Raw genomic sequence first — 25,009 nt, 5'->3', positions numbered from 1 at the left:
GTAAAGTACCGGTAAGCCACAAGCCACGTGGCAAGGTATAGATTAATAGAAATGGATTAATTTAAGCTGTAAGAACAGTTAGCAAGAAGCCTGCCACGGCCATACAGTTTGTAACCAAAATAAGTCTCTGTGTTTACTTGATCGGGTTTGAGCGGCTTAGAACTGGCGGGTGAGAGAGATTTGCCCTGACTGTGGGCCAGGCAGAAAAACTCTAGCAACATATTTTTATATAAGTAAACTTAATGAAAGCTAATTTTAGGGCTGGAGATGTGGCTTGGTTGGTAGAGCACATACCTAGAATGTACAAAGCCCTGAGTTTGATCCTCAGCGCCAAGTAAACCAGATTTAGTGGTACATGTCTGTAATCTCAACACTCCGGAGGAAGAGATAGAAGGATCAAAAAGAGTTCAAAGTCATCTTCAGCTATACAGTGAGTTTGAGAGCAACCTAGAATACACGAGACTCTGTCACAAGAAAACAAAATAAAATGAAAAGATAATTTCTGAAAGGAGCAACTGTAGGAGGCATAGGAGGGTGGAATGGCTGGCAGCAAAACCACTTTGTACCAAAAATGCATGAGCTCCAATCCCAACTCTCATAGTTGAAAGCTGTGCAATTTTGACAAGTATTTGCCATCAGCTGCTTCAACTATACGAAGAGGAATGATGAAACTTTACTCAAGAGCAGGGCTTGATGGCTCTTGCATAACTCACAACACTCTGGTAGGCTGAGGCAGCAGGATTAACACAGATTTGAGGCCAGCCTGGCCTACAAAGCAAGACACTGTCCCAAAAGAAAAGAAAATTAAAATATTTTCAGGTTTACTATAAAGAGTAAAAAAACGAGTAAATGAAATGCATGTGCAATATGGTGAACACTTTCTAGAATACTCAGGAACTAAAAACTATTATTTTCTATCAAGAGCTTTCAAATTATCCCTAGCCTTTGACACAGTAATTTCATATCTAATCACTTGATTGTAGAAGTAATCTAAAATAAACAGCTTTGCATGAAGAAATTCTTCCAAGTGTTATTTAGCATAAAATTGCAATATTAGAAAAATACTTCAATATGTATAATTTATCTCTGAAATGATATACTTATCAATGGAGAAAATGTTGTCTACAAAACACTTATAAAAATTGAGAAATATTTATATATAGCAATATTTTGTGTTGCAAGCAAGGCTTCAAAAAAACTAACATTTAGGATGATTAAAATACCTCAAGAAAATATCTGGAGTCCGTAATCTATGGGGAGCAGAATGATGAGTCTTATTTCTATTTGCTTTTATATCTTCCAACATTTCTAAAAATGTGAACATTTATGGGGACAGGGTGCTGGTTCAATAGGTAAAGTGTTTGCTCCCCAAGCAGAAGGATTGAATTTGGATCCCCAACACTTACACATAAAGATAAGTATGGAGACAGAACCTGTAACATCTCTTGTTCAGGAGGTGGAGACAGAAGGATCTCTGAATTGGTGAGCTACAGGTTAACTGAGTGATCCTCTCTCAAAACCTATGGTTAAAATGACCAAAGAAGACACAGAAAATCAATCTCTGGCCTCTACACACAGGCACATGTACATGTGCACACACACATCACAGATGAAAAAAATCTTTTTTTAAATAAAATGTTCATCTATGGATAAATGAGGGTAAACAGCATTGTATTAGCATTTCAGATAGTTATTATATGAAGTCATAATAAACTTTGAGTAACACATTGAACAGGAGATAATGAAATAAAAAGAATTATAAGTAAATAGCCCTGTGGTGGTTAGTGTGGTTATCTTGACAGACTCTAGAATCACCTGGAAAACAGGTCTCTGAATAGGCCTATGGGGAATTATCTTGATTACTTTAATTGAAACAGGAATATTCACCTTAAATCTGGACAAGGGATCTTGCTCTGTACAAACGGAAAAAAGGAGATGAACTGCACCATGCATTCAGATCACTCTGTTTCTTGTCTGAAGATGCAACCTGAGCAGCGGCCTCAAGCTCCTGTCTCTATGACTTCCCCACCATGATGGATGGTAACCTGGAACTGGGAGCCCAAACAAATCTTTTCTCCCTTAAGCTACTTTATGTATTTTATGTATTAAATTATTATTTAAGCATTGAAATTCAGTGCAAGTATTAAAATTTATCCCCTTTCCAGACTTACTCTTAGTCCAGAGCCCTCCTCCCACACCACCTCCATACCCTGGAGAATCACATTTTGGCACAGACCCAGGGTTTCCTTAGATTTTTCCTTCAGACCAGCTCAGTCTTCCCTTCCAGCCCATCTCCATTCCTTTGTGTTATCCACTGACCCTGAGAAACACTCTACCAGGAAGCCCACAGCCCTAAAAGCTATTATTTTCTATAAAGAGCTTTCAAATTATCCCTATCCCTTGACACAGTAATTTAATATCTAATCACCTAGTGGTGGAAGTAATCTAAAATACTTGGCTAAGATCCAGAGTGGGCAACAGCAACCAAAGAACAGAACACCCACCCAACAATGACAAGACCAGATATCTACACCAAGGAACACCTCAAACATCATAACTCCAGATGCCTAGATCCTGGCACAAAACACAAACATAAACAGTCAAGCCAATATGCTTCTTACAGAAGCCAGTAACATCATGCAGTAGGCCTTGAGAAAAGCAATTTAGCTGAAGCACAAGACAAAGACTTGGGAATATATTCAAGGACATTAAAGAGCATATGAATAAATGCCTTCATGAAAACATAAGAACTGAATAGAACAATGAAAACAATTCAAGCCATGAAGGCAGAATTCAACAAAGAAATAGAATCCCTAAAGAAAACTCAAACAGAAAAATACAACTGGAAACGAAGAATTCAGACAGTCAAACAAAAACCTCAGAGGTAAGCCTCACCAATAGATTATAAGACTTGAAGACAAGGTAGAAGAAAGATAGCTCAGCCAGAGAAAACACTAAATCTTTAAAAAAAGGACAGGCACAAAAGTTCCAGGAAATCTAGGACACTATGAAAAGACCAAATCGATGAATGATAGGTATAGAAGAAGAACAAAACCAGGTTAAAGGCACAAAAAATATTTTCAACAAAATCATAGAAGAAAAATTTTCCTAACTTAAAGAGGGAGATGCCTGCCCACCCATCACAGCCCCCAGCAGCCAGTCAGCAGGTAAGACTCCTGCAGTCAGGCCACTCCACCACCCCTGCCACCTATTGGACCCTGTAACTACAAGTCCCACCCCAAGCCCCAAACACGTGGGACCCATCATCCTCCCACACACACAACCATCCCCCACGGCTTCAGAGGCCGCCTGGATACACAGGCTCCACCTGCTCTGATTGGAGGAAGAGCAGCCCCCCAGAGGTACAGGCACCACCTCCACCAATTGGAGGAAGAATCAACACCTGTACCTGTAACTACCCCACCCCAGATGGTAGATGGCAGGGTAAGAATACATTCAACAACATAAATAGCAATATCCTACAACAGCAAGACCTGAACATACCAATGCAGGTGAAGCAGAAGAAAATGACCTTAAAAAATAACTTTATGAAGATGATAGAGGTCTTTAAAGAGGAAATGAAAAATTCCCTTAAAGAAATGGAGGAAAATGCAAACAAAAAATTGGAAGAAATAAAAAATCCTTTCAAAAAAGCCAAGAAAGCCAAGAAAAAAACATCAAACAGGTGAAGAAAACAGTTTAAGACTTGAAAACTGAAATAGAGACAATAAAGAAAACACAAACTGAGGGAATTCTGGAACGGAAAATCTTGGTAAACAAACAGGAACTACAGAAGCAAGCATAGCCAACAGAATACAAGAGATGGAAAAGAGAATCTCAGGTGTTGAAGATACAATAGAGGAAATAGATTCATTGGTCAAAGAAAATGTTAAATCCAAAATATTCCTAACACAAAACATCCAGGAAATCTGGGACACCATGAAAAGACCAAACTTAAGAATAATAGGGATAGAAGAAGGAGAAGAATTCCAGCTCAAAGGCACAGAAAATATATTCGACAAAATTAAAAAAAAATTTAAAAGCCAAGTAACATGTAAAAGTAGATCTATCAGAATCACACCTGACTTCTCAATGGAAACTCTGAAAGCCAGAAGGTCCTGGACAGATGTTTTCCAGACGCAGACACTAAGAGGCCACAGATACCAGCCAAGACTACTATACCCAGCAAAAACTTCAATCACCATAGACGGAGAAAACAAGATATTCCACAACAAAACCAGATTTAAACAATACGTATCCACAAATTCAGCACTACAGAAAGTACTAGAAGGAAAACTCCAACTCAAGGAACTTAGCTGCACCCATGAAAACACAGGCAATAGATAATATCACACCAACAAATCCAAAAGAAGGGAAATACACACGCTACCACCAACAAAACCAAAAAATAGCAGGAATTAACAATCACTGGTCATTAATATTTCTTAATATCAATGGACTCAATTTACCTATAAAAAGACACAGGCTAATAGGATGGGTACAAAAACAGGATTAATCCTTCTACTGCATAAAAGAAACACACCTCAATTTCAAAGACAGACATTACTGTAGAGTAAAAAGTTGGGAAAGATTTTCCAATCAAATGGACCTAAGAAACAAGCTGGTATAGCTATCTTAATAACTAACAAAAAGACTTCAAACTAAAATTAATCAAGAGAGATGGAGAAGGACATTTCATATTCATCACAGGTCAAATCTATCAAGTTGAAGACTCAATTCTAAACATTTATGCCCCAAATATAGGGGCACCCACATTTGTAAAAGAGACATTAATAAAGTTAAAATCACACATCAAACCCCACACACTAATAGTAGGAGACTTCAACACCCCACTATCACCAATGGATAGGTCTGCCAGACAGAAACTTCAAAGGGAAATAAGGGAACTAACAGATGTTATGACTCAAATGGATATAACAGACATCTATAGAATATTTCACTCAAACACAAAAGAATATACCTTCTTCTCAGCACCTCATGGAACCTTTTCTAAAATAGACCACATACTCAGGCACAAAGCAAATCTCAACAGATACAAAAAATTGGAGTTAGCCCCTGTATCTTATTGGATCACCATGGGTTAAAGTTAGGATTCAGCAACAATACAAATTACAGAAATCCTACAAACACATGGTAACTGAACAACAACCAACTGAATCACCAGTGGGTCAAGGAAGAAATAAATTAAAGACTTCCTAGAATTCAATGAAAATGAATGTACAACATACCCAAACCTGTGGGTCACTATGAAAGCAGTGCTAAGAGGAAAGTTCGTAGCACTAAGTGACCACATAAAGAATTTGGAGAAATTTCACACTAGCAACTTAACAGCATACCTCAAATCTCTAGAACAAAAAGAATCAAAGTCACCCAGGAAAGTGAGGGCTGAAATCAATAAAATAGAAACAAAGGGAACAATACAAAGAATAAAAGAAACAAAGAGTTGGTTCTTTGAGAAAATCAACAAGTCAGACAAGCCCTTATCCAAACCAACCAAAAGGCAGAGAGAGAATATCCAAATTAACAAAATCAGAAATGAAAAGGGGACATAACAACAGACACTGAGGAAATCCAGAGAATCATTAAGTCATACTTCAAAAAACCTATACTCCACAAAATTGGACAATCTGAAAGAAATGGACAATTTTCTGGATAGGTACCACATATCAAAGTTAAATCAAGACCAGATTGCCGGGCGGTGGTGGCGCATGCCTATAATCCCAGCACTCGGGAGGCAGAGCCAGGCGGATCTCTGTGAGTTAGAGGCCAGCCTGGGCTACCAAGTGAGTCCCAGGAAAGGCACAAAGCTACACAGAGAAACCGTGTCTCGAAAAACCAAAAAAAAAAAAAATCAAGACCAGATAAACTATTTAAATATACCAATAACCCCTAAGGAAGTAGAAACAGTGGTTAAAAGTCTCCCAACCAAAAAAATCCCAGGACCAGATGGTTTCAGTGCTGAATTCTACCAGATTTTCAAAGAAGAGCTAATACCAATACTCTTTAAATTGTTCCACACAATAGAAACAGAAGGAACATTACCAAATTCTTTTTATGAGGCTACAGTTACCCTGATACCCAAACCACACAAAGATGCAACAAAGAATTGAATTACAGACCAATCTCCCTCATGAACATTGATGCAAAAGTACTCAATAAAATGCTGGCAAAATGGATCCAAGAACCCATCAAAAAAAGCATCCACCATGACCAAGGAGGCTTCATACCAGAGAGGCAGGGATGGTTCAACATATGAAATTCTGTCAATGTAATCCACCATATAAACAAACTGAAAGAAAAAAAATCACATGATCATCTCATTAGATGCTGAAAAAGCCTTTGACAAAATCCAATACCCCTTCATGATAAAGGTCTTGGAGAGATCAGGGATACAAGGAACATACCTAAACATAATAACGGCAATTTACAGCAAGCCAACAGCCACCATCAAATTAAACGGAGAGAAACTCAAAGTGATTCCACTAAAATCAGGAACAAGATAAGGCTGTCCACTCTCTCCATATTTATTCAATATATGCACTAGTACTTGAAGTTCTAGCTAGAGCAATAAGACAACAAAAGGCCATCAAGGGGATACAAATTGGAAAGGAAGAAGTTAAACTTTCACTATTTGCAGATGATATGATAATATACATAAGTGACCCCAAAATTCTACCAGGAAACTCCTACAGCTGATAAACACCTTCAGTAATGTGGCGGGATACAAGATTAACTAAAAAAAAAAAAAATTAGCCCTCTTATATGCAAATGATAAATGGGCTGAGAAAGAAATCAGAGAAACATCACCCTTTACAACAGCCACAAATAACATAAAATATCTTGGGGTAACTCTAACCAAGCAAGTGAAAGACCTATATGATAAGAACTTTAAGTCTGTGAAGAAAGAAATTAAGAAGATATCAGAAAATGGAAAGATCTCCAATGCTCTTGGATAGGTAGGATCAACATAGTAAAAATGGCAATCTTACCAAAGCAATCTACAGATTCAATGCAATCCCCATCAAAATACCAACACAATTCTTCACAGACCTCAAAAGAAAAATACTCAACTTCATATGGAAAAACAGACAACCCAAGATGGCTAAAGCAACCCTGTACAATAAAACAACCTCTGGAGGCATCACCATCCCTGACTTCAAGCTCTACTATAGAGCTACAGTAATAAAAACAGCTTGGTACTGGCATAAAAACCAACAAATGCATCAGTGGAATCAAACTGAAGACCCTGACATTAATCCACATATCTATGAATACCTGATTTTTGACAAAGAAGCCAAAATTGTACAACAGGAAAAGGTAAGCATCTTCAGCAAATGGTGCTGGCATAACTGAATGTCCACATGTAGAAGAATGCAAATAGATCCATATCTATCACAAAAAATTCACAAAACTCAAGTCAAGTAGGTCAAAGTCCTCAACATAAATCCAGTTACACTGAACGTAAGTGCAAAGTAGCTTTGAATGCACTGGCACAGGAGATCACTTCCTAAATATAACAACAGCAGCACAGACACTGAGATCAACAATTAATAAATGGGACCTCCTAAAACTGAGACGCTTCTGTAAGGCAAAGAACATGGTAAATAAGACAAAATGGCAGCCTACAGAATGGGAAAAGATCTTCACCAACCCCACATCTGACAGAGGGCTGATCTCCAAAATATAAAAAGAACTCAAGAAACTAGACATCAACAAACCAAATAATCCATTTAAAAATGGGGTATGAATCTAAACAGAGAATTCTCAGCAGAATAATCTCAAATGGCCAAAAGACATTTAAGGAACTGTTCAACATCCTTAGCCATCAGGGAAATGCAAATCAAAACAACTCTGAGATACCATCTTACACCTGTCAGAATGGTTAAGATCAAAAACACTGATAACAGCTTATGTTGGAGAGGATGTGGAGCAAGGGGAACATTCCTTCATTGCTGATGGGAGTGCAAACTTGTACAGCCACTTTGGAAATCAATATGGCAGTTTATCAGAAAATTGGTAATTAATCTACCTTAAGACCTAGCAACACCACTCTTGGACATATACCCAAAGGGTGCTTAATCATACCATAAGGATACTTGCTCAACTATGTTCATAGCAGCATTATTCATTATAGCCAGAACCTAGAAACAACCTAGATGCCCATAAACCAAAGAATTGATAAAGAAAATGTGGTACATTTTCACAATGGAGTATTACTCAGTGTTAAAAAAAACCCCACCAAAACAAAACAACAACAAAAACAAAAAACCAATGAAATCATGAAAGTAGCAGGCAAGTGGATAGAATTAGAAAAAATTCATCCTGAATGAGGTAACCGAGACCCAAAAAGACAAACATGGTATGTACTCACTCATATGTAGATATTAGATGCAAAGCAAAGGATAACCAGGCTACAATCTAGAACCCCAGAGAAACTAGGTAACAAGGAAGACCCTAAGAGAAACATGCATGAGTCACCCTGGGAGGGGGAAATAGATCAGATCTCTTGGGTAAACTGGGAGGGGGGAGAGGATGGGATGAGGGATGAGAACATGAGGGATTGAGTTGGGGGAGGAACAGTGAGGCAGAGCAATGAAAGAGGTACCTTGATAGAGATACCATTATGGGGTTAGGGAGAAACCTGGTGCTAGGGAAATTCCCAGAAAACCACAAGGATGACTCCAGCTAAGACTCCTAGCAATAGTGGAGAGGGTGCCTGAACAGGCTTTCCCCTGTAATCAGATTGGTGACTACCCTAATTGTCATCATAGAACCTTCATCCAATGGAAGCAGATGCAGAGATCCATAGCCAAGCATTGGACTGAGCACCTGGAGTCCAGTTGAAGAGATGGAGGAGGGATTGTATGAGCAGGGGTGGGGGTCAAGATCATGATGGGGAAACCCAAAGAGACAGCTGACCTGAGCTAGTGGGAGCTCATGGACTCTGGACTGACGGCTGGGGAACCTGCAGGGGAAAGAACTAGGCCCTCTGCATGTGGGTGACAGTTGTGTGGCTTGGTCTGTTTGTGGGGCCCCTGGCAGTGGGACCAGGATTTATCCCTGGTGCATGAACTGGCTTTTTGGAGTCCATTCCCTATGGTGGCATACCTTGCTCATCCTTGATGCAGGGGGGAGGGGCTTGGGCCTCCCTCAACTTGACTGCAGACTTTGTTGACTCTCCATGGGAGGCCTTACCCTCTCTGAGGAGTGGGGGGCGGGTACGGTGGGGAGGAGGGAAGGGGGAGCAGCAGGAGAGAAGAGAGGAGGAACTGTGGTTGGTATGTAAAATGAAAAAAATTTAAATAAAAAAGGAGATGCCTATAAAGGTACAAAAAGTTTATAGAACACCAAATAGACTGCATCAGAAATGACATTCTAATGACATAATAATCAAAACACTAATGACATAATAATCAATGACATAATAATCTAATGACATAATAATCAAAACACTAAATGTACAGAAGAAAGAATATTAAAAGCTGCAAGTGTAAAAGACCAAGTAACATATAAAGATGGACCTATTAGAATGAGAGAGAAAGAAAGAGTGAGAGAGAGCACAAGCCAGCACGGAAAGTTGGGTGGGTATGGATATGTAGGTGAGGAGGATCTGGGAAGAGTTGGGGGAGGGGAAATATGATCAAAATATATTGCATGAAAAATTAATTAAAATAAAATAATGTATTCTATCAAATCTCCAACCCATGGGATTATGCTGCCCACATTCAAAGTGGATCTTCTCCTATCAGTTAATCCATCTTGAAATGCCCTCAAAGATAAACACAGAAGTATGCTCAGTCTACTAAGTGATTCTAAATCCAGTCAGGTTGACAATGAAGACTGGACAATACAAGGAAATTTACCCTCTTATTTCTGTTCAGTATTTAAACAAAGTATCTGGCTAGAATAATTAAGCAATAATGTAATATGAAAAGCACTGGAAGAAAGTAAAACTAACCCTATTTTCACATGAAAGGACATAAATAAAAATCCCTAAATAACTAGCTCTTCATGCTAATAACTCAAGTTAGAAAAACTTTGGGGGATACAAAATTTAGTTATTAGTCAGGTGGTGGTGGCGTACATCTTTAATCCCAGGACTCACTCTGTGAGTTCAAGGCCAGCCTGGTCTATACAGCTAGTTCCAGAATAGCAATGGCCACACAGTGAAACCCTGTCTTGAAAAATAATCCGTTATTTTATACACACTTGGCATGAATATTTTTAAAAAGTTAAGAAAATAAACTTTTTTTGTTTTATTTTTGTTTTTGTTTTGTTTTTGGGGACAGGGTTTCTCTGTGTAGTTTTGGTGCCTGTCCTGGATCTCGCTCTGTAGACTAGGCTGGCCTCGAAATCACAGAGCTCCGCCTGGCTCTGCCTCCTGAGTGCTGGGATTAAAGGCGTGTACCACCGCTCTTATTTATAGTAGCACCCAAAACTAAATAAATGGGAAGACATACTATGTTCATAGATTTCATGTTTCAGTTGTTATGCTGGCAATATTCCCCAGACATATTCAGTATAATCCCCCCAAAACATTTCATATGGATTTTTAAAATATATTGACAAATTAACTATAAAATCCTTATGAAAATACAAAAGACCCAAAATACCTACAGTAACCTTGTAAAAGAGAAACAAAGTCTAAGCGACAGCTTTCATATAAAACAAGCTGGCCTCAAAATTGCAAGGTAGCCAAGGATGACCTTGATCCTTCAGTATCTGTCTCCTAAGTGCTGGGATTATGGGTATGTGCTCTCTACCTGGCTTTATAGCATGCTATCGATCAAAAACAAGACTTTGTGCATGCTACACAGGTACTCTACCAACTGAGCTACATCTGAAGTCCCATATTTTTTTCTAGTGCTGAATACACAACCCAGGACTTTCACACACACTAGGCAAACAGTCTACCACTGAGCTACACGCCCCAGTCCTCCAGTTAATTCATTTTGTGAGAGTGTCAAGACAATTTTAAAAAGTAGTCTTTTCAACAAATGGTATTGGGAGAACCAGATATCCACATACAAGGAATGTATTTATACTCATACCTCATATATGTGAAAATAACTCAAAATGGATCAAAAAATCTAAATGTAAGAACTAAAACTACAAAGACCTTATAGGTTAAACATGAGCATAAATCTTCTTATATTTGGCAACAATTATTATAGGTGACATCAAAAGCAAAAGAAACCAAAAATTAAAAATAAGCTAGACTTGGTCAAAATTGAAAACTTTTTCACTGCAAAGAACACTATAAAGAAAGTTAAAAATCACCTCTGCTTTGCAGAGAGTCTTTCTCTCTGTGTGCTTGCTGCAGGCACACATGCCTCACCCCTAATAAAGGCCTTTCTTTAGCAGATTTCTTTAGCAGACTGCTGTGTTTGAGAATTCCCCCCATTGCTACCTATTGAGCTTGAGATTTTTCCCTGCCTTTTAATTTCTTAATTGGCAGAGAAGATGAACTTGATCAAGACCCCTACATGGTAACAGAACTGACCTCAGGATTCAGATGTAGAGTGTCTGCAGCCCCAGTCCATCATATGCCCTATAGGAGGAGGTGGGTTCACCAACCATCAAGTGTGGGGCTTTGGAAATGGAGCCTTTATTCTATCTTAGTTCTTTAATTCATAACATTTCATTTGGAATTACTTTCTGGTATTAAACCTATATTGAAATCCAAAAGATTTCAAAGATTCCCTTCAGGAAAAAAAAACGAATTCTTTCTCTGTCTCTGTCTCTGTCTCTGTCTCTGTGTGTGTGTGTCTCACACACACACACCCCTACCTACCTCCCCGCCAGGAAATATAAACCTGGGTCTCCAGGCTGACACCACTAAACTCACAAGGTGGGCAGTTAAGTTAGATGGCAGCTAGAAACCATGTGCTGCTCTTTGATGTTATATTTTAACTGCACAGTAAAGGAATTTAAAGAGGAAGAGTTGATGAGTACCAGGCCCTCCCTGAGATCTATAGGCAGTTAACAGTTACAGAAGGAGAGAGATATTCTTCAGCAGTATAGCCACTGATAAATGGTCCATGCTTCTGTAAATATCCCTCACCTGTTCTCCAGTAAGTAATCCTAATTAAGCATGTTGGTTCACAAACTAAATGAAGCAAAATACTGTTATTTCCCAATTCAAAAGAAGAGGAGGATGAGTAGGGGGAAGAGAAGATGAGGAAGAAGAAGAAGAAGAGGAGGAGGAGGAGGAGGAGGAAAAGAAGAAGAAGAAGAAGAAGAAGAAGAAGAAGAAGAAGAAGAAGAAGAAGAAGAAGAAGAAGGGAAGGAAGGAAGGAAGGAAGGAAGGAAGGAAGGAAGGAAGGAAGGAAGGAAGGAAGAAAGAAAGAAAGAAGAAAGAAAGAAAGAAAGAAAGAAAGAAAGAAAGAAAGAAAGAAAGAAAGAAAGAAAGAAAGAAATCGAAAAAGGCATCATGCTAGTAGGCAAGTGCTAAAGAATACAAGGCATAAAGTTCAGTATTTCAAGACCAGCCTGGACCATGCCTTAAACCAGACATGGTGGTGCACACTTGGGAAGTAGAGGCAGGCAGATCAGGAGTTCAAGGTTATCCTCAGCTACATAGTAAGTTCAAGGCCAGCCTGAACTACAGGAGACCACTTCAAAAACAATAACAAAAAAAATATTTGAAGACAAGTCATTGAGTGAGAAAAATACTTACAAATTATATATTGAGTGATAGGTGGGTGAACACTGATAAGCATAGCTGCTTTCCAAATTATATATTTGATAATAACTTTGTATATAGTATTCATAAATAACTCTTACAATAAAATGGTATAAAAATAACAATTCTTAAAGTGGGTGTTTGGACATGGCAGCACATGCCTATAATTCCAGTACTCAGGAGGCAGTAACAGAGGGCATCTATATTCCATAGCAAGTTATGGCCCCATGGGCTCCCTAGTGACATCCTGTCTCAAAATATTGGGAGTGTGAATGATCTTAATAGACACTTATCTAAAGAGACTGGTACAAATGGTCAATAACCACACGAAAAGAAGCCCAAAATCATCAGTCATTAGGCAAGTACAAATAAAAACCACAATGAGATGCCTCCTGATACCCACTAGTATGGTTATTATTTTTTAAAAATACAATAAAAATGGAGCCAAGGATGTGGAAAATTTGTAGCACTAACATATTGCTGGTAGGAACACAGAATGGTGTAATCACTTGAGGAAATAGGTTGGAAGTTTCTCAAAATGTTCAGCATTTTGACCCAGCAATTTTACTCATTGGTATATGCCTAAGAAAACTGAAACCCTGTGTTTACACAATAACCTATACATGACTGTTCGTAGAAACATTGTTCATAATAGCAAGAAGGGGGTGAAGCATAAACAACTTATAACCTAGTATCTACCAATTAATAAATGGGATAAACACAACATGGTCTATTCTCACAGTGAAGTATTATTCAACAATAAAAAGGAATGAAATACTGATAGATGCTACAACAAGAATGAAGCCAAACACAAAAGGCCACTTAGTATATGGTTCCATTGCAATCAAACATCTGGAATAGATAAATCCATAGAGACAGATCACAAATTGACTGTTGTTATACATTGGAAGGAGATGGAAATAGACAAAAACTGTTGGGGTTTTACCTTGGAGTCATGGAAACATTTTGGAATGAGACAAGAGTGGTGGTTATACAATATCATAAATACACTAAATGCCACTGAGTTGTTTACTTTATGACAGCTAATTTCATGTTATGTGAATTTTTACCTCAATAAATTACTTAAAAGAAAAAGCAATACAAAACCTAAGCTAGTATTTCCATTTATAAATAACATTTTAAAAGTTGAAAAGCGCCGGGCGGTGGTGGTGCACGCCTTTAATCCCAGCACTCGGGAGGCAGAGCCAGGCGGATCTCTGTGAGTTAGAGGCCAGCCTGGGCTACCAAGTGAGTCCCAGGAAAGGCGCAAAGCTACACAGAGAAACCCTGTCTCGAAAAACCAAAAAAAAAAAAAAATTTGAAAAGCAATTCAAAGAGCTAGAAGTTACTTAGGTCCCCCAGAACTGGAGTTGCGGATGTCGAAGACACTATGTGGGTGCTGGGAAACAGGCCTGGGTCCTCTGGAAGAGCAACAAGTGCTCTTAACCACTAAGCCATCTTTTCAGCCCTTAAATATATGATCTTTTAAAAAGATTTATTAATTTTTATTTTATGTATATGAATGTTTGCCTGCATGTATATATGTGTACCATGAGTGTACAGTGCCCGTGGAAGCCAGAAGAGACCATCATTTTCCCTAGAACTGGAGTTTCAGGTGGTTGTGAGCCACCACATGGCTTCTGGGAATCAAATCCAGGTCCTCTGCTAGAGTAGCAATTCCTCTTAACCACTGAGCCCTCTCTCCAGCCTGAGCTTAGTGTTTTATTAACCTAAGAAATCTGACAAACTGTGAAGGAATAGGCAGGAAAAAGTGATATGAAGGTGAATATGAGCAAAATACATATGAGTATGGCAAAGTACATGATGCACATAGAATGGTATCATAATAAAACCCTTTATTTGTTCACTCATTTTGTATAATCAAATAAGGTAATAGTCTCCTCTGTTTGTGTTAATAAACTACTACCATGGAATTAGTTTGTGGTATACTTAGATTCCAAACAGTTAATACACCTGTCATATTCCTTCCTAATATCAGAAATTAGCCTACAAACCTAGCACAATTCAGCTGATGAGAACAAGAGTTGACTCCCCAAAGAAAATACCCTAGACTAACTAGTATAGAATACGCTGCCTCCTAAACTCTCTACCATAAACCTGGATAAACTTGAACCGAGATATAGAATAAAAACCAATGAAAGAATCCGTAACTTAGATAACAAAAGAATGGAGCTTAGTAGCAAAGTGTTCATATAATTGTCGCAGCTTGTTATTTTAGTTTGCTTGCAGAAGCTAGGTGTCTTAAACATGCAAGTGAGTTTCAGCTGGATTCCAGTAGCTATGGAAAAGTATCTCTGTACAAAATAAACAAAGGCAACATTTAAGTCTCCAACTACATGGAGGTAGAAGTGGATATGTCATCTATGCAGAAGCAACACACTTCTTTTGGAAATGAATATCTGGCATTGTCACTAGAATATTTTTAAAACGTAAGGCAAATCTCATGAAGTTCTACATTGAATAGATATTTTTAAAATGTGATCATTGAGCTATAAAATCCAATTAAATTCAATGCCAGCACTAAATGTCATATAGGTATAGTATGCCTATTACATGAGTATAGAAGAAGTAGATATATAAATTCCATTGTCTTTCTGGTTCCTTGTCACTGAGTTATAAATTGATACTTTATACTGGAACATTTTAACTGAAATGAAATCAAACACATCTCTTAAATAATACTTTATAGTATATCATGATCTCAAAGCTGCATCTTTCTACAGATGGTTTCCCATGTTCCCCTAATATTTCACCTTCAGTCCACATAATGATGTTTTAGTACAGAAACACACAGGGCAGCTTGAGAACCATGGGAATAATAAACAAGAAACAGGAAGGAGTGTGCGTCCAGCTTGATCCCTCTTTTTCATTCATAAAAACAGGCTTGTACCCAGCACTCACCTTTCTCCGTGTTGTTAATTTTTACTGAAGAACTGCCACAGCCCATGACTCTCAATCGAATGGTGCTTACAAATTCAACTTCTGACTCCACAATTGAGTGTGAAGTCCCTCCCTTTGTGCTTCAAGAAGCCGCGGATTCCCTTCAGCACATGGATGCTAATGAGGAAGACAGAGCAGGGAGGGACAGAAAGCACCAGTTAACAACATGGTAGCTAAGGGCCTGCTCAGCAGGCCTCACGCCTCACTTTATGCTTCTGAATTGCTGTTCATCACTTGATGTGAAAAGTGAGCACATATAATCCGATCCTTGTTTAGTTTTCAAACCACAGGAACGGCCACAAAATAGCTGTAGATAGTTTTTGCTGCTACACCAAAATGATAGTTTCCCATGTTCAGGTCAGTTCAAGCTTTGTATAAAATTGGGCACTAAAAATGAAAAGAAACACTGAAATGCAAGAGTGTGTAATTTTCTAATTAAAATACAGGGGATGGAATATGGAGGAGCTAACATAATTCAGTTGTTTTGGCTTTAAAACTGAAAGTAATTAAATCTATCTAGGCTTTTAAGCTCAAATTGGAGGCTATGAGACAAAAACAACACATTTAACTATGCCAAAAATCAAATCAAAGTGAGTTTTTGGCAATATTCCTTAGAATCAGTCAAGAAGGGCCTTCCTTACAAAACAGGAGGCCCAAGACCTCCCCTAAAACTTATAAATCGTAATTTGAGTGTGTCCTTAAACAAGCTTCCAGGTGTGGCAGAGGCAGCTCCAAAGCCTTGCCATCTCCCCTCATACTTACTACATCCTTCAGAGAAAGCCACCCAGTTAATCCTTTTGGAATCATCAGATGAAGGCTTCCAACAGGGTTCCTCTGTGGAGCATAGCATCTGCTCATCTCATCCCATTGTTTGCTGTGTGTGTGGGGGGTGTTTCTTCTATTTTGTGATACATTCAGATGGCCTATTTACATTTATTGATAAGAACACAGAGAACAACTGTATTTTTCTTTTACTTCTACACTAAAAGCTTAAAAATTTTTCAACTCAGCTAAAGAAGGGAAACATTAAAATGACCAAACTAGAAATATAGCTCAATGGTATAGCATGTTCGTGGCATTCTTGATGCTCTAAGTTCAAGTCTAGGCACCAAAACTAAATAAATAAAATTTAACTATAAAATTATTTGCAATCAATAATAACCTTAATAACCAGATTTTCTATTCAGAACTGATTTCATTATGTATTGAGTTAATCAACCTTTCTAAACATTGGGTTATTTCAAGTTGGATGGGAATTTCTTTTGTAGATTGTTTTGTTGGTGGTGATTTTGTTTTTGCATTTTGGGGCTTGTCTTATTTCATTTTGAGATTGAGACTTATGTGGCCCAGGGTTGCCTCAAATTCCCTATGCAACCAAGGATGATCTTGACTCCAAATCCTCTTGCTCCACTTCACAAGTACTAGGATAACAGATATGTACCACTCAGTTTATTCAGTGCTGGAGGCTTCATCCATGTTAGGGAAGCACTCTACCAATTGAGCTAACATAATTCAGATGCTTTGGCTTTAAGCTGAGAGTAATTAAATCTACCTAGGCTTTTAACCACAAATTGGAGGCTGACTATGAGACAAAAAAACATTTAACTATGCCAAAAACCAAGTTAAAGTGAAATTTTTGGCTATTCCTTAGAGTCACTAAGGAGGAGACTCCTTACAAACAACAACAACAAAAACCCAAACAAACAAACAAACAAAACCACAAAAAAAACCCAAGGCCCAAGACCTTCCCCAAATTTATTAATTATAATCTGAGATCCTCAGTTTCTCCTTTTGCATATTTGTTTTCTAAATCATGGTGTTATATAACAGTTTCCTCCAATATTGAAACATCATATCCTGCAGGGAAGCTCTTTAAGCAGGGAGGTAAACAACTCAAAAGAGCTTCAGGAAGTCCCTGAAACTGACTAGATTCACTAGGATCCTCTCAGCTAGAGTAAGCAATAAAGACTACCAAGAGTCACTCTCCAACAAGCTGCTCACTCTCAGAGAAGCCAAACAGTAAAGACTCTGAGACCATACCAGCTGCCTGAAAGAGGTTTAGACTGACTGAGACATCTGGAAAGGACACGTTCCAACTTGTTGAGCTGCCTATAGACTGTGCAGTACACTCCAGGTTCCCAGCTTTTATAAGTTGTTACTCATGCTGGGGTGGGCTTTGGTGATGCAGCTGTCTTTGAGTCATTCCTGCTCTTGTAAGTAACCCTTCACCCATAATTGTAAGTAACCCCAATTAAATTCATTGGTTCACCAAGTTGGACTTTGGTGGTATCCATACGTTGGTCTACCATGGGCTTGTGTGTTGCATCTCCCCAGGAAAAGTTTTGTCACACAACACATGGATAAAAATGTTAACAAGCTCAAGTTCAAAGGCCGAACAAGCCTTGTGACACTCCACATCATTCTTCAGGATCACCACAGATCCACTGCATTCATAATCTATCAGCCTAAGCTCATTTGTTTAGGAGGTAGGGAGGAGGAAGAAGAGGAGATGAAGAAGGAGGTGGTCTGGGGAAGGAGGAAGGAAAACAGTCAGTTTGGAGAGATTTTAATAAAGGAATCACAGACATTTAAATATGTGAAAGATCTTTACAATTAGTATGTATATACAGTGCAAGAAAGTTAAGCAACTTGCTTAGTGTCATACAGACCTATAGTTGTCAAACTTTGTTAGCAATTAGAATTATTGAAGGGGCTTTTTAAAACTCCCAATCTCAGCCTGAACCATTAAATCAGAATCTCTAGGAGTTTAAAAAAGACTGATGCCCAGGACCTACCAATTGAGATTCTCATATAATTGTTACTGGATGGGATGATTGAGCATCGGATGACGGGGTTAGGGAGATGGCTCAGTCAGTAATGTTCTTGCTGTGCAAGCATAAGAACCTGAATTTCATCTCCAGTACCTGGGTTAAAAAACAAAACAACAACAAAAACCAGGTATGGTAGTATACATTTGTAGAGCAAGCAATGAGGAGGCAAAAAATGAACAGACTCCTATGTCTCAGTGACCAGCCAGCCTAGCCTAACCAAGGATTTCTAGGCCTGTGAGAGACCCTGTCTCAAGAAAACAATGTGGACAGCGTCTAGGAAATAATACATAAAGTTGTCCTTTGGCCTCCACAGCACATACAGTATACCTACACATAGATGAACATACACACACACACACACACACACACACACACACACACACACACACACACACACACACGAATAGAAATGCTGTTAAAGTTTTCTAAATACTTCTAATATGCAACAGAGTTTGACAGTCTCTACTAGAAGGCGTGTGTTAGCAAACCCTGGATTCTACCTAGCAATCATTTTCCTAGAAGTGCTTTCAATCCATCTATTTGAAGCTGAATTTTGCAGTCATAATTACAAGCCTGTAGTTTGGGGCATCTATTCTTTTCTCACTTTTTAAATTAGTGTACCATTTCCATTCTCAGGAATTTCCCAAAGGTCATTTGTGGTTACCTATGAGAAAGCAAGTTCTTTCATCCCTTTTTGAAGTTATTATTCCAGACATAGCAGCTTTCTCCAAGTCAGTACTTTCCAGTGAGGGAGAGGGGTTAAGACACAGATTCCCAGGCCTTACCAATAAAGCTAGACATCTTTTTAAAACCTAGGGTCTTGGAATCTGCCTTGGAACACAGCCATGGGTTGGGGGCATAGCTGAGTGGTAGAATTCTTTCCTAGCACGCCCAAGAACCTCAAGTTGAATCCCCAGAAGTATAGAAATAAACAATAAAGTGTACCCTTCAGGGAACTTTGATGTTGGCAGTCTACATATCACAGATCAAAAACTACTATCTTCCCATAGTATCCATATTTCCTTATGCTACTTCTTCTATCCCTTTTTATGAATTGTAAGAGTAGGATTTTGAGGAGTTGGAGAGATGGCTTAATGGTTAAGAGCACTGGCTGTTCCTCCAGTGTATTCTGGCTCTATTCTCAGCATCCATATGTCGGCTTACAATCATCTTTAACTCCAGTACCAGGATTCAATGCTCTCTTCTGGCCTCCATGGGTACCAGGCATGCACATGGTACATAGACGTACATGTAGGCAAAACACCCACAAACATAAAATAAAATAATTTTAAAAAATTTTAAAGAGTTGGCCCCTGAGCAGGCAACAAACACTGATTGGATAACAGGAAGTGATATAGTTTAATCCTGATGTTTTTCTTGGCCAGAAAAAAAAAGCAGTGCATCTCCAAAGATATTTGTATCAAGGCCCCCTCAAAGTTAATTCATCACATAACAAAATTACATTAGGAAGCTGGGCACAGTAACACATGCCTATAATCTCAGCACCCAGGAGAGGGAAACAGAAGACTCAAGTGTTTGGGGCTCTGGAAAGAACTAAACTTGTCAGTACCCCAGTCCCAGGTGGAGGATGAGTGCATGGAGCCCATTTCCTCACCACTGAACCATTGGCTACTGAAGGATTTTGGATGAGGTCAGTAAACCCATCAGGCTTCATCAGATAGCTCCAGACCCAAGGACACACCAATGGCCCTGGTTAACCTCAGTGGGTCACAAAACAAAATAAAAAGACATGAACATGGTAAAGGGACCAATGGGGAGAAAGGAGTTTGACAGAGGTGGGAAGGCAGAAAGAGACAGTGAAGGTGAGAATAATCAGAGTGGATTCCACGCATGTCTGAAACTCTCACAAAGGGCTGGCAAGATGGCACAGTGGGGGAAGACACTTGCCACGAAGTCTGAGGACCCGAGTTCAATCCCTGGAACCCACACAGTGGGAGAAAAGAACTAATCTCACAATCTTGTCTTCTGACCTCCACATACATGTTGTAACAGGCACCACACATTTACACAAAATAAATATATGCAATAGAAAATTTTGAAAGAACTTGTGAAAGGAGAAATTTCATTAATTTGTAAAACTAAGAGCTGGAGGCCATCCTAAGATACAGAGGAAAAGCCTGCCTCAAAAATAAAAACAAAGCAAAAGAGTCACTAGGAACTTCAAAAGCACGAAACTTGAGTTCATTTCTGCACACTGTGAGCTCCATACTGATAACTTTCTTCCTGAATACCCTCTGAATCTCCAGCACCTGTACAGTGCATTCCCATAGAATGTGTTTGATAAACGCCGAAAAGATAAGTAAAGAAATGAATATTTCTAAGCTAGAGTTCCTTAAAAATTAATTACTAAAAATCATTGTTATTGCATCATTGCATACACAGATATGTGCTATTTTGAAGGTATAAAAGCTTTTTATTAAAGTAGAAATAGGTAGTGCTTATCAAGCCTTTGTTAAAGCGTATTTTAAAATCAGGATGGAAAGAAATGGTAATTGTTCTAGAATCATTTGGTTGTCTGTTAGAAACAGTAATTGACTGCTAGAATTGTATGTTATTAATTATTAAATTATTTTAAACCTATTATTCTCTCTCCATTAATGGACGGAGGAAAAAGGGAAGGGAGGAAGACAAAGAAACAGAGTTCTGTTTAGCTCTCACCAAAACATGAGTCAGTTCAGGATTGGAAACGCTGTTTTAGGCTGCCCAACCTAGACTTTAAAGCAGAGGGGGAAACAACTTGTGAGCCGTGCCCATGTGCCTCTGAGGACACCTCTGACTGTATAGCTGATAAAGATGATGGAGAGATTTCCCACTCCTCAGTGCAGCCTAAGCTGCTTCTAGCCCCGCCCTCTGCCAGCATTAGCAGAGCACTTAACGCACTAACAAAGCCTGAAGAAGCGATTCCCTGAGGAGCTCTCAGGCTCAGGGGACCATGGGTTTCTCAGGGGTTCCTAAAGCCCTGCTCGAGTTGACACGTTGTATCATGAAAATTTCTCGAAAACCATACCACGGATGGTTTTAAAGAACAAACATGAAATAGTGAGTCATCGGCCACTGGCGGACAATCTGTAAAAGGAAAGGGTTCTATTAGAAGGTTTGTACAGTGTATTCAGGGGAGGTCTGGAGGGGGGAACTGCTGGATGGTGCTCATTCTTCTCACTTTACCACTGTAACTGCAGAGCTGAAACTGTGCAGAGAACAAAAGATGGCCCTTGGAGGCAGCTTCACCTCCAGCTCTAGGAGCTTTCCAAGTGTCAGCCCAGCCTCCTCAACTTGTTCTTATTCCGTCTTAGCATTCTTTTTATTGCAAAGTGCATCTCTATCCAACTCCCACACCGTGGCTCAGCCACCCTGACAGAAGTCCACTTCTGACAATGCCTTGGATGTCAGCTTTGCAGCTCCCCATGTCAAAAGTTCAGCTTTTCCTAAAGGTGTTGGTTTTGTGAAAAATTGCTACACAAGCTCTGGCCCTACAGAAGTAAAATCCGGAACCCGACTCTGTCCCCAAGTCCTTCCTCACCAGCATAATGGGAAATCGGCAGGAAGGTGTCATTCATCCTCCATGAAATGAGTAGACATTCTCTGGGAAGAAAGAGGGACAGGTGCCTCATCAGGCCGTGCATTTTTATTGGCACTTGCTGCAACGGCAGTTCTGAGCCTGCTGCCTATGGCCTAAACATACTTAATGGAGATAGGGTGGGGTAGAGAAATGGCCATCAGATGCCACTAAGTACGTCCTTTGCACAGCTTTCTTCTACCAAGCATTTGCCTGTGTCCAGGGTCTTAAATGAACAAGGAAAGACATGCAAGATTGACGTGGTAATTCTTCCTTGATCCCATCAGATGAAACGGTAGAAAAAAATAAGAAAACTTCTATCAACTATCAAGTGCCTGAAAGTACCTGTTGGTGCATCTGAAATTATTATAGCCAGGCAGCAGCTTGCACTGGCAGCAGGTTTTCCAAAGTTTGACCGTCTCTGTAGTTTATGATTTTAGAGATACAGGTGAGGCAAAGGTCCCACCATCTGAGAAGTTCAGGAAAGGGCAGGTTGAACAGGTTTCCTTACCGTAGGACTTCTCACAATAATAGGCATTGTGAATCTCTAAGCAATCCACTGTTTTCCAAAGAACTCTTGAGGGAAAGCATCTCACAAAACAAACAAACAAACAAACAAAAAACTGTTGTTCCTATCTGCTTAATGCTGGCTCAGGGAGCCTTGGTTTTAAAGTCTGACAAACTAGAATTTGAATTCAGCTTGTCCTTAAAACCCCTATAGCTCAGATTGTGTGTAAGAAAACTGGGTAAGAGCACTTCACCTGATGGGACTTGTACTCAGTACTTAGTGAAGAGCTTCCGGAAGGAATGCAGAACCGGCTCGAACAAAGAGCAGCCCTTCTTTGTGGGTGTAAAGTTAGGAGGGGCTGTGCATGGCAGGTACCCACTTCCTTCAGAATGACTTGGTTGGGGCCTCTCAGAGGCTAAACCCCCAGGGGTAGCTAGAGAATCTGGGATAACTGAAGATTCACAAAGAAATGGGCTCTCCTAGTCCCCACCAGGGTGCTAAGATCTGAAACAATGCTATTCTAACAGTAATGATAATAGCTAAGATCACTACTATTTACTCACCCAGTAGGTGCTTTATGGTTAGAGTATTCTAGTGAATTTTCAACACATCTTCAAGGTAGTATCATCATCATTCCATGTTATGAAGAAAATAAGACTCAAAACTAAATACCATATTCCCTGGCACAGGTTATTAGTGGCAACACTAAAACCTCTTAGCAGTCATTCAAGAGTGATAGCTGGGCATGGTGGCCCATACCTATGATCCTGGCACTTGGGAGGTGGAGGCAGGAGGATCGGGAGTTTGCAAACAGCTTCAGTAACTCAGAAAGTTTAAAGCCAGCGTGTTCTACATAAGCCATGGCAAAGAGGCAGGCAGGGAGCATAGTGAGGTGGGGAGAGTAGACCTAAACTGGACATGGTGGTTCATATTAGAATCCCTGAATGTCAGAGAATCACCTGAAGTTCCAGGCTAGCCCAAGCTACAGTGGAACGTCCAGGCCAATCTGAGTTATAAAGTGAGACTGTGTCTGGAAAACAAACCAAAAAATGAAATACAAGCCTACTAAAGGATAGCTAGGTCTTGGTTTCAGGATCTGGTCTATCATTCTATATAAGAACTAAATCAGTAAACAGAATTCTTGACCACTACAAGGTACTAGTACCAATTCTTAACACACAGATAGATATGTGGTGGTCTACTAAGATTATATGAGGACAAAGGAGAGAAAGGGAAAATTCTACACATGAGATTGTATAGAGGAATGTGGAAAATACTCCATGAAGGACCTGCCTGGAAGGTTCTTTCCTCATTTATCTCTTTCCTCATCTCTTAGCCTTCACCCAAGGAAACCATAGAGTTTTTCCAAAAATCAAATTCATTTGGAATAGACCACAGCTCTTCAGAGTGCAAAGTCATCTGCACATTCTTTTTAAATGATGCTACTTGTTTTACAAACAGCAATGCTGAAAAAAAAAATCACCCTGAGAAATTACGAAACCATAAAACATACTGTAAGGAGTACATATTCCCTCTTTCCATATGAGATATGTTTATAGTATATGATTTCACTGACCAATAATGCCTAAGTACAAAAAAAATATTACCTGTATCTTCTGCTTGACCAGTGTAGAAGTTTTCCTCACTCCAGGTGTTTTGGGAGAAGCAAAGATGAGAAAAGCCTGTGTGTGGAATAATTCAGAGGTCTGCAAAGAAAGAGGTACAGTTTCAGAACACTCTGGAGCGCCCCTCACACGTGTACACACAAAACCACACTTCACATCTTTGGAGGGAAAGTTCTTGCTTAAATAACCACAGAGAGAGAGAGAGAGAGAGAGAGAGAGAGAGAGAGAGAGAGAGAGAGAGAGAGAGAGAGAGAGAGAGAGAGAGAGAGAGAGAGAAAGATTGAGAGAGAACGAGCAATAGCTAGAGCAGGGCCAAACTACTGTGCCTTTCAGTGTGAAAGAAAAGCCAGGATATACACACCCTGGGGAAGCTGATCAAGCCTCTAAGGCGTGGCTGTCTGCCACAACCCTGCTGTTACTGGCCTGGACATAATAGGGCGTGCCCAAGTAATGGTCTGCAATCTGCAGTCATATGACTACTTCCAAGGGGACCATACTCCATCCAGGCAGGACCAGACTGCTGTTTGCAAAGGAAAGCCACATCAGCATAAAAGAGAAAAGAGAAATTCAGTAAATAAGGGCAGAAAAATTGTTCTTTGTGTCCAATGAAGGTGAATTTTAGAAAGCATTGATATAATTTGTATATAATTAGGAGAAAGAAGTAGGAAAATATTCCTTAAGACTAGAAAGACATGAGTTTAAAGGAAATGCATTTGAGAACACTCAAACACTATTTCATATGATGTTTATATTGCTTCAGCTGTTCAATTAACTCCTTTTTAGAGAACCTACCTATGAAAG

General features: G+C 39.3%; 1 protein-coding gene across 1 annotated transcript in view; it reads right to left on the bottom strand.

The window, feature by feature from the left end:
* LOC128100676 (serine/threonine-protein phosphatase with EF-hands 1-like) overlaps positions 1-24,380 on the bottom strand; it is a 112,517-nt gene extending 88,137 nt beyond the window's left edge. The window contains exons 1-2 of the mRNA XM_052723207.1: positions 24,191-24,380; positions 15,629-15,784 (exon numbers count right to left, since the gene is read on the bottom strand). Of these exons, the coding sequence (XP_052579167.1) occupies positions 15,629-15,674 (46 nt within the window). The 5' untranslated portion in view covers positions 15,675-15,784; positions 24,191-24,380. The remainder of the gene's footprint in view (positions 1-15,628; positions 15,785-24,190) is intronic.
* Between the last annotated feature and the right edge of the window lie 629 nt (positions 24,381-25,009).

This window comes from Peromyscus californicus, unplaced genomic scaffold, assembly GCF_007827085.1.
Source record: "Peromyscus californicus insignis strain IS unplaced genomic scaffold, ASM782708v3 Scaffold_10__1_contigs__length_136768540, whole genome shotgun sequence".
Taxonomy (NCBI): Eukaryota; Metazoa; Chordata; class Mammalia; order Rodentia; family Cricetidae; genus Peromyscus; species Peromyscus californicus.
This window is presented reverse-complemented; position numbering and strand designations above follow the sequence as displayed.